The sequence below is a fragment of the Amphibalanus amphitrite genome, unplaced genomic scaffold (assembly GCF_019059575.1).
Source record: "Amphibalanus amphitrite isolate SeventyFive unplaced genomic scaffold, NRLGWU_Aamphi_draft 001603F_arrow, whole genome shotgun sequence".
NCBI classification, from domain to species: Eukaryota; Metazoa; Arthropoda; class Thecostraca; order Balanomorpha; family Balanidae; genus Amphibalanus; species Amphibalanus amphitrite.
The window spans coordinates 12,909-26,473 of record NW_024883096.1 but is presented as its reverse complement, the minus strand read 5'-3'; the positions used below and the strand labels follow the sequence as shown (position 1 = coordinate 26,473).

Sequence of the window (13,565 nt, the reverse complement as noted above, 5' to 3'; positions counted from 1 at the left end):
CTCCAACTCTACCCATTGAACCTCAATATCATGATCCACCTGTCCATCACTAGGTATCCTTCCTTATTACATAGAAACTTTGAATGGCATGGCAATTTATAATTTTAAATGACAATATTTTTATGTTTCTTCTGTAGGTAGGTAGGTAGGTAGGTACACCAGACTGCTATGGACACTTTTCCAAGTTGGTGGGCAAAAAACCTAATGTATGTCTTGGTTTGAGTCGTTTGATTGAGTTGATTGATTCCTTTCATTGTCGCGTTTGAGTCGATTGAATCAATTCCCGAAAACTGCTCTGACTTGATTGATTTGATTGGTTTCCCAAATTTGTCGTGATTGAATTGATTGCTATTGACTGAGTCGTATACAACCCTGGTCAGCGGTACTCGGTATAGTGCTGCCACTTGCCAGCGGTACTCGATATAGTGCTGCCACTTGTCAGCGGTATTCGGTATAGTGCTGACATTAGTCAGCGGCACTCGGTACTCACTCCCAACGGAGATGGCCGCCACGGCCTGGGCCTCCTCTCGCAGAGTTCCGTCGGCACCGTTCCCCACCAGGCACTGGTAAACGCCGGCGTGCTCGGGCCGTAGTCGCTCCACGCGCCACACCGACCCGTCCGCACTCAGGTCAGAGGTCAGCGGCCTCGTGTCCTTGAGCCATGTCACCGGTCCGTGAGGCCCCCTGCGGAACAACAGATCGATATCAGATAAAGTCCAGGGCGGATATTCCTAATGTAAGTACATACATACGTATTTACGTAATCTACGTGATTTACGTGGTCTATATCGTGATCTATGTATCTACGTGGCTCTGTTTATTGATTTTTTGCTCGCCTTGTACCTGGTATAGTGCACACTTTTCATAATCATGTCATAGTATACCATTGCTCTGACCGGAGCATTGGACATTCATCATTTGTGCAATCATATTATACCACCATAAATGCATGCTCCACTACCAATTCCTTCCAGTGTCTAGAACTGGTGATATCTGCGGGAAATCCCGTCCTCGAAAATGCGGAACTGCACATTGATTGGAGATCCAGTTCTTTCGCACTTGCACGTTTCAGACGCAAAACTGCGCATTGTTAACATCTGAAACATTTCACAGGGAAATACCGATGCTGCTAAATGAATGAAAACCCCTCACGAATGTAGCGACAGGCTTCTGACACCTGCACCGCCCTGACGAGCGCGGATGTCTGCAGTTTTCCAGTACGGGCCACTGACGATCAATCGTGAACGTTATCGTGCTGTCACCGACGTGTTGAGCACCTAGGACATACAGCCTCTTTCGGCGCAAAATGACGCGATAATAAGGCAGTTATAAGCACCACCTAAGCGTGGTACTGCTATGCAACGGTCGATCGAAGCATGTGCACTGTAAGCAGCTTATGGATAGTCAGTACAGTGCAGTGGTGCTTGTAGCTATTTAACATGGAATATACGGCCAATGTTGCTGCAATGTAATAAAATTTGATTATTTTTGGGTGATGCTTTTATAAAACCCCACACAAATTGTCCTGTGTCAAGGACTAAAGCATTTGCCTGATAGGGCTATGGGACTTTGTGATGTGCCATTTTCATGTACCTAAGAACAGGTTTCGATAGCCAAAAATCAATACAATGACGCCTGGATTGCGATACATGAAATGCAGCTCAGCCTACGGATTGTGCGGCCAGCACCGTCTGAATAGGGCGCTATTCGGTCTACTACTCGGAATGGCCTGAGCTGCAACAGCTGTGACCTGAACAATATGTAGCTGCTATGGCTTTGCAATGACACCATGCACCGGTATAGAAGGTGTCTTTGTATGATACACGAAGCAGTTATGGTGTATCTTGCGATTGAACTGTGGGTCATGGCGCAGCTGTGACCGCAACATTTGATTTTATTGCATTGTTTACCCCGTAGATGTATATTTTAATTACGATATATTCCTTAAATTCCGTTTCAAACTTTCTTGAATACGCCATTTGCATCGATTGAACCTCGCATTCACATGACATAAAGCTGTTACACTGAAGAATATATTGACCGTCAATCAAAGTACAATGTTCCAGCCAAGATTCTTACGTTCCAGCTATGCAGTGAGGCCATTTTAGTCGCAGGATGTTGTGACAAGCTGAAGGTACCGCCGGAAGGGTCGCTCTAACCCACAGTTTGCCCGGGTACCGACGCTGCTCTATGTAATTCACCCGCCCAACTCCCAAACGATGTGAACGAGACAGCGGGGTCGCGGCCGCGACAAAGTTTGCCCGGACTGCATGACGGGAGACAACTTTGTCAGCCGGGACTCGGGAGGTACGAGCCATTGATGAGGCATTGTCCTCGCATTAGCCCAGCGCCTAATGAAGTAGCTGGCTCCTCACCATGCCAAATATCCGGCCGACTGTGCTTATCTAATTTAGTGGCGCACTTAATTCGGCGCAGAGCTGCTGCAGCCAGGCCAATTTCTGGCGGCAGGAAAGGAATATTATCCGAGCGTAAATGACAAGAGAGTACCATTGCCCCTGAGCACCACTTTGTAGCTGCACCGTAGCAAATAATTGAGTTGGCAACACAAAACAAGAGCCAGAGCGAGGAAAGCAGACTCGTGTTACTTTTCGGCTAAGCAGCATATGTTTTGCGCTCGGTGTTTTACACCGCATTGAGTTTTCCATCTAATTTACTTAGGTGTGTCTAATTAATCTTGACATGGCAAGTGAATAGTTTTCAGAAAAAGCGATCTAGTAACGCATGAGTTTCTAGCATCCGTTTCCGAAACAATTAGGTGCTGATGCAACCATTCAATTTATGTCGTTAGAAAATCGCCTTCTCGTGGATGCAAAAAAACGAAAAGGAAACTATCGCTCACCAGAGAAAAGTAACTTAGAAAACATTTCATTGTAGGTATTGTTTATTTCCTAATTACAGTCTTCGTTCAGTAGGTATGCGTTGCTGGATAGGTGTAAGGTGAATAAAAATAATGAGCTAACATAAGCCAAGCTAACAGCTGCAGTTGTCTTAACAATTCTTACTGGTATTTTTTAACTTTTTTACGAGCGAGCGAGCGCAGCGAGCGAGCGAGTTCATACTGAATTAAGGGAAAATCCTGAGTATGAGCGGCCGGCCGGCCGTGGGGACGCTCTTCAAAAGCTAATATCTTAGGAACGGGACATCCGATTGACAAGCGGTCTTCTTTACTGAATGTCACTTGGAGGTAAAAGTTCTGTGGTGTGATGGCCACCATGCGTTCTTGCCAACCACCGCACGTGGCGCGTGGTAAAGTTGGACATTTTTTAAGAACCCCCAAAATTGTAACCTCAATAACGGCACAACGGTTGGGCCGATTGAATTGAAACTCGGTACACAGTTAGGTCTCCATCAGATAATTCATCTGCATGTGTTAGGGTTGGGGTGCTACTGCACGTGCGCACGTGCAGGGGGCGTTTCCAGATCTCGAGAACGGCTGGGCCGATTGCGCTCAAATTTGGTACAGGGTTGGGGACCGGTTAGCAGGGTGCCGTGCAAAAGTCATTTTGGACCCCGTTTGCACGTGCGCACGTGCAGAATGCCGCTTCCAGATCTCAGGAACGGCTGGCCCGATTGCGTTCAAATTTGGCACACCGCTAGCGACCAGTTAGAAGGGTGCTTTCCACAAGCCCGTTGGAAGTACCCTCTCGCCCTTCCGCGTGTGCAGGGCTCACTATCTCGCTCGCTCGTTCTTCGCCCAAAAGGCGTTTTACTGGTTCACTTCCATAGATGTTCTCACCCGTGCACTGAACAGGTGAGTTTGGCCTCTGCTCCGACATCCACTGTGGCGTGGTTCGGGGTCAAGGTCACGTGCAGGGGCGAGATGACCTTGACGGTGACCTTGACCTCGGAGGGCCCGTGGACGTTGGCGGCGCGGCACAGGTAGGCTCCCGAGTCGCGCCGCTGGGCAGGCTTCAGCGTCAGCACGGGGCCGTGCTGCACGGCTGTCACGGAGAGGCCGTCTTCAGAGACCTTCATCCACCTAGCCGGGAAAAACACACGGGGTATAGTGAGAGAAGGGAGCAGGAAACATAGGTACTGCAAGCCGCAAGGGCACACACATCACATATTCAGTCGAAACATAAACAAGATCAGTGCATTTATTTTCTAGCATCGAGCATAGATAAAAAAAAACAGTTTGATGGTAGAATGGCATCGTTTTGCCCACATTTATGTCATATTGGACTTTCTGGCTCGGTCGAACCGTCGAACCGAACACAATTCATTCTAATATCCTAAAAATATAAAACGTGTTCAATTGTCCATGCTGTTAGCACGAAGACGGTCCTCTCTAAGACTCGTTCTAATTGGGCGAGCAGCGCCGACGCATCAGCTCATATCACCGCCCACTGGCTGAGATATCGTGCGGTGTCGGCAGCACGAGCTCCCGATCTGACTAAACCCCCCATCGGCTGGGTCTGAGGAGGCCACCAATTGGCAATCAGGGCCGCACCCTCGAAATACGCCCCGAAAGAGCACCGTCAGCTGATTCGCTGCTCGGTCTGACGCCGGACCAGCGTTCTCCCCCTCAGCGATACTCGGTGAGGCATGAGAGACTCTCTCAGAGCCTGTCCGGCTGATCAGGGGCGGAGCGGACGAGCCGTGGAGTTCCGTGTCCTGCCACACACCCTTCGTGCTGTTGCCATCGTCAAGCATTCCCTCTGACGGTCAGTCTAGCTAGACTGGGGACCGCCACTGACCGGTATGGCATCCCCGTCCCCTATCGGCCCTAGGGGGTGCTACCATGTCTGCCCTGGAGAGGTCGTTGCCTCTCTCCCTCCCTGGGGGCGGCGTGACGACAGATTGGCCCCCAGGCGGTGCTAGGGCCACTGCGGAGAGACAATGGGACGCGTCGACCGGGCCACTGAAGGCGATATTGGCCGGTGGAGGCGGACGGGAGAGCTGGGAGAGGTGGAGAGAGGACAGGAGTGCTGGGAGAGAGCGAGAGAGAGAGGGGCGGAGAGAGAGAGAGGGGCGGAGAGAGAGAGAGAGAGAGAGAGAGAGAGAGAGAGAGAGAGAGAGAGAGAGAGAGAGAGAGAGAGCAGATGAGGTGAGGCAGAGGTAGGAGGGCGCAGGGGAGAGGAGCACCGTAGACAGAGTGGCGTGTGCACCAGGTAAGTACCAAACTGACGTCGCAGCGCCAAAACCGTCCCCCACCAGTACCGACCGGACGGTGTGAGATGAGCGCTATCCAGCGTCGCATTGATGAGTTATGAGCGTTCAGGGATTCAGGCCGGCCGAGATTGCGCCGTCAGTCGACATGTCGGACGAAATTGCACAGGCAAAGAGAGCTCCAGAGTCATTTGTAGGTGAACGATTGGGGAAATGACATGGCTGACAGGTCAAATAAGTCTGTCTGTGCTCCGATAATACAGAGACGAGATTCAAAGGGACGCAATGTTGCAAGGAAAATACAAGCTTATATGGAACAGGATGCTATTCGACTTTGATGAAACAGCCTGTGTGTGCTGCTTATCATTTTTTTTTTCTTCAAGAAATAGCTTTGAATAGTGGCAATCGAAAGATAGGTACTTGAAGCTTATGTCAATGCTGAAAGCTTAGCGAGTGGCTATTATCAAAGAATGGTGTGCATTTTATAAAAATAGCATAATTGAATTAGGTATTCGCAAAATTAATCAATCAATCAATCAATCAAATACCAAATCACATAAACAATCAACGAACTATGTCAGCATCAAGATTCAAGAACAATTATCTGCCATCCATCAAACATTCATACAATGTCATACGCCCATCCCAGCTCGACACATACCGAACATCCGCCGGCGGCTGTGACGATACCACGCAGGGCACCACCAGCGTGTCACCCTCTCTGACGGCCTCTTCTCTCCTCAGAACGGCGACCTGGGGCGCATCAGGCGGCGGTCGATCTGCCGGACGGTCAGGGAGCGCCAGAAACCGTTAGAAACGAGCACCTACTCTTGGTCAGGGAGCGCCAGAAGCCGTTAGAAACGAGCACTCATGTTTTGTAAGTGAGGGTCAGGGTGAAAATGTAGAGTTATGTGCATAAACGCCTACGCAATGCGCAGTATGAAAAGTTAATTTCATTGTAGAAAAGGTTTGCACATGAAGGGCGATGGAAATGTTAGCTCATATTATGCTCAGCTCAGTTAGAAGTTCGACTGTCAAATGCTCCGTCAACCCTACCATAGAATGTCAACCAGACACAATGGCGAATACAGGAGCCACTTTCAGCGGTGGAATGGCTCCGCCAATCTTCTGTCCATGTCAAACGACTCCTAACGTCCGCGCTCACGACGGGCCGCCCCGCCCACCCCCGTTCCAACAGACACTGACTGGAACGGATAGTAACCCTCGCCCAGCCCACCCCTCCTGTACACGTGGTCCACATCGCCCACGTGTTGGAGCGCCACGTGCCCTCGGGGAGTTGATGATGCATAAGTTGGCACGTGGCTGTCAATAACCGACCCGGAGGGGTTCCAGCAGTGCCGTGTTAGAAGAAACGGCGCCACCCGCCTCCGGGAACCCGGCGCCTATGTTGAGAGTGCAGCCCGTCGTCCTCCAATGCTGATAGGTACCGCGCACTGCACTGAGCAAAAATAAATAACACTGGCGCCCGTCAGCACGTATTGTCGCATGCAATAAGAAACAAAGCGAAGGAAAAAAGCAAACACGTATTGCAAGCGCAATCTCAATCACAATAGTCTTTTCCCGAACAGAGATTGAAATACTCAGCCTTGCATCGAATCAAAAGCGGGAAACGGCCTGCAATATGAAGTCAATCTTACCTACAGACGAAACACATTCTACTTATCCACGCGAGTGAGCAAAATAAAGAGTGAAAAGAATCACAGTCAACCATGCATCAACAAGGAACACCCATTTTATTCCAATCTACATAAATACGTTCTTCGATGACAGCTATAAAAGCTGAATTACTTCTGAGTAAAGAATGTGAGATCCTAATTCTTCCTCTCACGCAACGTTTAGAAATACGAGCTCAGTTATTACACTCATCAGCGCTATAATCATTGTTCAGGGCCAGGCTCGGGGCAGCAAATCTGAAAGGAAATTGGCCTGTTACAGATGAGTTCGTATCGACATCCACTGACAAATTACACATCGACCTGGCCTGGGACCGACACCGAAATTCGTCGGCACCACCGACTGGCTAGCTAATTACGATATTGGTTTTGTATTGCCCAATGCACTCGCATGATGGCTGTTTATTTGCACCATTGGCATCCAAGACAAAGTGAAATCGGATTCAGGGGAGTGAAGTAAATTACGTTAATAGGCTTACAGAAATCGGGTATTGTCGGCGGGCTGTTTCCGATGAATGAGATAATAACTCAGAAGCAAATTACCATCCGTTGCAGCAGGAGTACACGTAGGATAGTTTCGTGATTAGTCTCAACAACTATCATCAGTAAAGATTCTAATGATCAAACGATCCACCCACCTCTCGGAATTTCGTTCATTAAAAAAAAAAATCGACATAGAATGCAGCAAACGAGCAACTGTAACAAAGACCCGTATTGTATTCCCTACAGTAGTCGTCGGTATATCGATCTAGCGTTCCGGGCGGTTCTGGCAGGAGCACACTGCCACTCATGTCTCCATCCGTGCCATGACCTTCTCCTGAAACCTTTCCACAGCGCGGCGGACCGTGGCGGAGTCCAGGGTCAACCGGTCCCCCGGGGTCGGCGTGGAGGCGGGGTAGGACGGTAGCAACGATCGGGTCGGGTCTGTTCGGGACATAGTCGAGTCGAGGTGGGCCGAGTCTGTCTGGGGTTTGGTCAGGGACTGAGTCTGGTCGAGTCGGGCTGACTTTCGTCATGTCAAGTGAAGCGAGACTGGGTCGGACCATGTTTGGTCCGGTCGGGTCCAATCGAGGCAGCTCTGCAAGGCCAGGTATAGTTGGGTCGTATCTGATATGATCTGATTGTCCAGTCTGGTCGAGTCAGTTCCTCACCTCGTATGACCATCTTGGTCGTTGTGCTGGTGTTCCCGCCCCTGTTGTGTGGGGTGTGCCGGTGTTTGCCCGAGTAGGCTCCCTGGAGATGCCACTGCCATGTCCTGCTCTCCGGCGGTCGGCCGGCGGGCTGAGTTCCTAGTCCTTTGGTGGGCACTTGGAGTCGGACGCCAATACACGCTGGAACGCTACGGTTGCGTCTCACAGTCGTGTTGGGACTGATCCGCGTCAGATGGGAACGGGTCTGGTCAGGTCTGGTCAGTGGTCAGCCCGGGTCTGGTCTGGTCGGGTCTGGCCAGGTCTCCGTCAGCTCCTCACCTCGTATGACCACCTTGGCTGCGTTGGAGCTGAGCCGCGTTTGTCCAGTGACCGTGTTGACCACTCGACACCGGAACGTGTGTCCCTGGTCGGCCTCTGGGGCGCGCAGCAGCAGCTCACCGCTCGGCAACATCACATACCGACCGTCTGTGGAAGAGAGCCCCTTCGTCAGGACCACCCGATATGAATCCACAGGCTAGTGGTACTCTGTGGACTGACACCAGACGCTGAATCTACACTCTGCAGTCCACTGATATATGTGGAGAGCAACCTGTCACATAGTCGCCAGGTGCAGGGCATCTGGACCGCTCTAACAGGCTCCAGTGGCATTTGCGGAGACTGGCTAACGCTCCCAGAGCCCGGTTTGATAAGTGGGCTCGGCCCCGGAGCCTCCAGAGCTCTCGGTTGACATTCTGAATCCGCCGGCTGGCGGGTGCATAAACCCGGCAGTGTCGGTGGCCGTTGACAGCCAGTGTCATCTCGGACGGAGCATGAGACGACAGCGGCTGGTCGCGAAAGGTCCGCCCCAGTGCCGGTGAAGGGTGGCGTCAAACAGATGGGATGACGGCTCGGCTCATATTGAATGGCGAGAGCATGGTGAGATGGAAAGGTTGTAATAGTAGGTGAGACGTTATACTATGCGAATGCATTATTATGATTGAAGTGTAGATGTGCAGATTCGAACAATGATTATGGCAAGGAAAATAAATAGTGCAATGTAAAACATAAGCATACCTTCGATAAATGAATTGGCTCATGAATCAATGTTACTTGCATGCGATTAGAACATCAGGACGTACTAGGCATGCGTATAAAGGAGCATTTTGCAGGGCGCTAGAATAAGAATTTATGTTTTGTTTTGCTTTCTAGCGCGGAGCCGGTACAGTTATGTATGTAAGTACACCATTTTTCTTTAGTCATTTGACACGTAAAAAAAACTAACCATTTTCGTCTTACAAAAAGCATTGACATCACAGGATGTGCGATGCGTAGGTATACGTATCACCTTCTCCACCGGTCCTCAGCATGAAGTTTGCCATGTCCATCCAGCTCCAGCATTCTACATTGTAAAACTAGCACAGAGGAAATTCCCAATCCCTCTCGGACACTCTCACACATTCTACAAGCAAACCGGTCAAACTGACCTGTGTCGTCGCTGGGATAGATGTTGAACTCGTCGTCACGCACCCACGAGGCCACGGTCACGTGACTAGTGACGTAGCTGGGCAGGTCACAGGTGAGAAGAGCTGGTCCGCCGGCCGAGGCGAAACTATCCCGAACCAGTAGCTCGTATGGACGGCTCAACACTGGTGGAGGGAGCAGGGTGAATCAGGCTTTAGCAGTCTGATAAGTGCTGAGTTGAATTATCATGTGATAAAAAAATTACGATGCCCTGAGTGAAACTACTGTTTTGAGAGAGAGAGAGAGAGAGAGAGAGAGAGAGAGAGAGAGAGAGAGAGAGGGGGGGAGGGAGGGAGGGATAGAGAGAGAGTGAGTGACTGATCGTTGGCAATAACATTAACCAGCGCATAAATACACGTATTTATGGGGTCATTATTTCTATCGCCACCGTACCAGCCGGGCTGTTTACCACCACTTTAGCAGCCGTAATAGTATTTCAGCGAAGCGGCGTCCACTGGCGGAAAGGCTCTCGGGGATGCTGTGTGCAGCACTGCAAACGCTCCGATCCAGATAAATGGACCTCTTCTTTACCACTCTTCGAAAGGAATGGCCCGGAGGAAATCTTCGCCCGAGCATGAAGAGGCGGTCAAAGTGATCTTAACTATGTTTAGCTTTTCCATTACGGAACTGTCGGAAAACACGGTGCTCGACTTCGGTGTGGCATTGATCCGACTGGCTTCTCTCTCCACTCGTGGCCCTGAGGCAGTTTTTTCGGTCGCTCTTAATGTGTCGGAGACAGACGCCGTCCCAAATATAAAGCCAGGTGGACTCATATTAACTATTCCCACTATAAATGATGCATATCAAAAGCGGCCAGATTTTTACTTGAACCATGATATGTAATCTCCTGAAAGAAAATCATTACACTCACACTCCTAAATTTTCAACAGCGCGAGCATCTCACCTGCCCAGATCCTGACGGGAAGGCTAATGATGGCTCCCGCGCTGTTGGACGCCATGCACCTCAGCTCAGTCCGATGGTAGTCCGGGTTGTACATGTCGCTCGTGAACGAGAAATACCTGCAATAAACGATGGAAGCCGTACTAAACGAGTTGTGCTCATTTACATGTTTGCTGAATTTTAGTCTAAGTAGAAAATTGATCTTGATCGGAATCTAACGCCTCTTCAACAAGTGGTTAGAATGCATACAAACGCAAAGCATTTTCATTCAGTCATTTTTTGACGAAGGGATGAAATATATGCTTTTTATTTACGAGAAAACTAGCCAATGTAAAATAAGCTCTGCAATAGCACAACTTAACTGATCCTTATACACAACGTCCCAGCCCAGAAAACTCCATCCGGAGACGTAAAATACACGTTTGAAACATATGAATGCCTCATAAGAAAATTATGTGCCTTCTTCAATTAACTGTCTTATATAAAATTATGGAGCAGTTTATGACCGATAGGCGATGAGTCCCTGGCATAAGCGCAATTCAAATATCCCCAAGCGCAAAAGACGAGCACATTGCTTGCCCGTTATGTTCGAACGCTCGTCCACGCGATAACCAGCGCGGCGGACTGGGCGCACCTGCCTGCGATGGTAGTCTGTACCGCCGAGCATCGTTGTCACGCGGCACAGCCTACCACCGCAGTTGTTATTGGCCGGCGATCGCCACAGCTATAGCCACTTAGCGAGAAGTGGAAAGCATCTCTTTTGTCGTATGAATTGAATTTCCCAGTGATGGTTAAGCACTATTGTATCTACATTCTAATAACTACGAAAACCACTAATTGTACACTTCGCAGATTTATCGTTGGGTGGCCCCATTCATAACACTTATCTAAATGGAAAGATTCTAGCCTGTTTCGTTGATCTCATTGTTGAAACAAGCTATTTTACGTCACTTTCTTTCATCTCACCAAAGCAACAAAGCTGACGAATGCAAACCCAGACGCATAACTTATTCACTCTCCGTTATTAATACTAGAACGTATATGTCTCCTGAAACATCATATCCAAGTGAATTCACACTTCACACGCACACACCAGAGACCGAGGCCATAACTCGAGCGCTGCTCTATTTCTCTGCATGAGCGTCAGTTTATGGGAGCGCAGCTCGGGCAGCCCGCAGAGTCGGTGTCCCGAGGGACCCAGGCCTCGTCCTGACCGGCTGCCCCTGCCAGCTGCAGCACGGCGGCCCGGTTCGACTGCAGGCACGCGCCGCCCAGGCGGCAGTGGCATAGCGGCTCCAATGAGCACCTGGCAAAGTTCTGACGCAAACGGGACGTTCCGCATGTATATGACGTCGTACAGCGCGGCAGTTGTTGCGGCAAACCACTTACAGACGAGTTAACTTTGCAGTTTGCAAAACGAAATTTCACAATTTGGCCATCATGATGGGATTCGTAATTTGATCCAATCACCCGATAGTTTGGGGGCATGTTTGGGAATAAACTTATCTCACTCTGCGGAATAACATTGTAATTCAGTTACGATCATCACCAGAGCAAATCGAGCAGCTACAGCTGCGCCCACGCTGCATTGGTGCTTTCTCAGACATTATATTTGCTACCAAAGTATCGCTCATCTATCACATTTGCCCGTAAGTTTAAATGATACCTAATGGAAGTATATTGCATGCATCAATAAAGGCACATCGATTGAAAAGCAGCTGCTAGCAAAAGATATGTTGATATTGGACTATATAACTCATCCGACAAAAAGGACATGATACACGAGGGACGGCACACCGACCTGATTTGCCCCCTGTCCACCACCCGTATTCCGGGTACAGAGGTCACTGGCCGACCATCGGCCGTGACCCAGCTCAGTGCAGGGGTGGGCGACCCGTCGGCGCGACATTCCAGCGCCACGCCCGTCTGTCGGTCGAACACCCCCGCGTCGCGTGCCGGCAGGGCCGTGAAGCTGGGCCCGACACCCTGGTCGACGCCTCGCTCCGGCTCGGCTGGGGGCACACGGAAGGAGGTCCGGTCAGTGCGTGGCAGGCGGGTGTTAGTCACGGCACACACGGCAGCTGCAGGGGTATCTACGAGGACCTGCTGAGTGCCGATGGACGGGTGAATAGGAACTGGATTCATGAAGATTACACAGAGGAAGAATATGTGCCTATCGAGTTGCAACGGCTTTGTGGAGTTCATAATTGGGTACCTACACAGAGACGGGCAGAGCGTTGGCATTTTCAATATGATTTCTGGAACAGTAGTCTCAAAATTTGGAACTAAATCGCATTCTACCCAGGAATGATAGAATTATTTGAATTTGCTTCGTGCAAGGCCACCTGACGTTCAAAGAGAACGACAGAAGTTCAAGATGTCTCCATTTCTGCGCGTGATATTTAAAGGTGCGGTTGAGGAGATGAGATATCGTATTGTGTTTTTGGTTCAGAGAATGCCCTGTTTTGAAGCTAACTTAGCCGCATTGCTTGGCTTTGGGTTTAGAAACTGAAATTAGCATGTGCTATAGGGAAAATGTTTTATAAAAAAGAAGGCTGCTTTTACGCAATTTGATTTACGCAACGTTACACTTAAAATCAGGGACGAATAAAATATAGTCATATAGAAAAGCTTTCTGGAAATACTGTTTGCATCACAGACACCATAGCTATTTACGTAGGCCTTCAACCTGCTTTAGTATCGTCATAACATTATAGGCTGGAGGCTCGTATCAGAAACTTGGTAAAAATATTGCAGAACTCAAAGCTGGTCTTCTGAAGAACCGTTCGATGCTTTCAGATATGTCTCGGAAGCTGAAATAATGCTTCCAACTTCCGCCCCAGTTTATGATACACTCACTGGCGTCGGTTGACTACAAACAACATCAACCTTCAGTGAAAGTCGAAAGAGAGTTTTCCGCATCCGTGATCCCATATTCTAACCCAGCAAGCAGTGTTGGTTACGTACAATATCCAATCTAGTCAAACTTTGATGTCTGATCTCACTACATGAGTGTCCCATTTCCTCTTCCGCCGGACGAGGACACGGTAGGTACAAGAACAATCCGTTCACTCCTAGTTCTCCCGTGACCAGTGCATTGGATGTAAATCGGCATTGATCATTGATCAGCCAGTCTTCTGAAGCATGGCTCGAGTTTTACATAATTGCTAAGAAGCCTTTATCATCAAA

General features: G+C 49.4%; 1 protein-coding gene across 1 annotated transcript in view; it reads right to left on the bottom strand.

Annotated features, from left to right (window-relative positions):
• LOC122374095 (Down syndrome cell adhesion molecule-like protein Dscam2) overlaps nt 1-12,388 on the bottom strand; it is a gene marked incomplete at its 5' end in the record, with an annotated part of 79,031 nt that extends 66,643 nt beyond the window's left edge. Inside the window, 7 exons of the mRNA XM_043352640.1 lie at nt 491-684; nt 3,758-4,000; nt 5,792-5,909; nt 8,294-8,440; nt 9,439-9,600; nt 10,380-10,495; nt 12,178-12,388. Coding sequence (XP_043208575.1) covers nt 491-684; nt 3,758-4,000; nt 5,792-5,909; nt 8,294-8,440; nt 9,439-9,600; nt 10,380-10,495; nt 12,178-12,388 — 1,191 coding nt within the window. The remainder of the gene's footprint in view (nt 1-490; nt 685-3,757; nt 4,001-5,791; nt 5,910-8,293; nt 8,441-9,438; nt 9,601-10,379; nt 10,496-12,177) is intronic.
• Between the last annotated feature and the right edge of the window lie 1,177 nt (nt 12,389-13,565).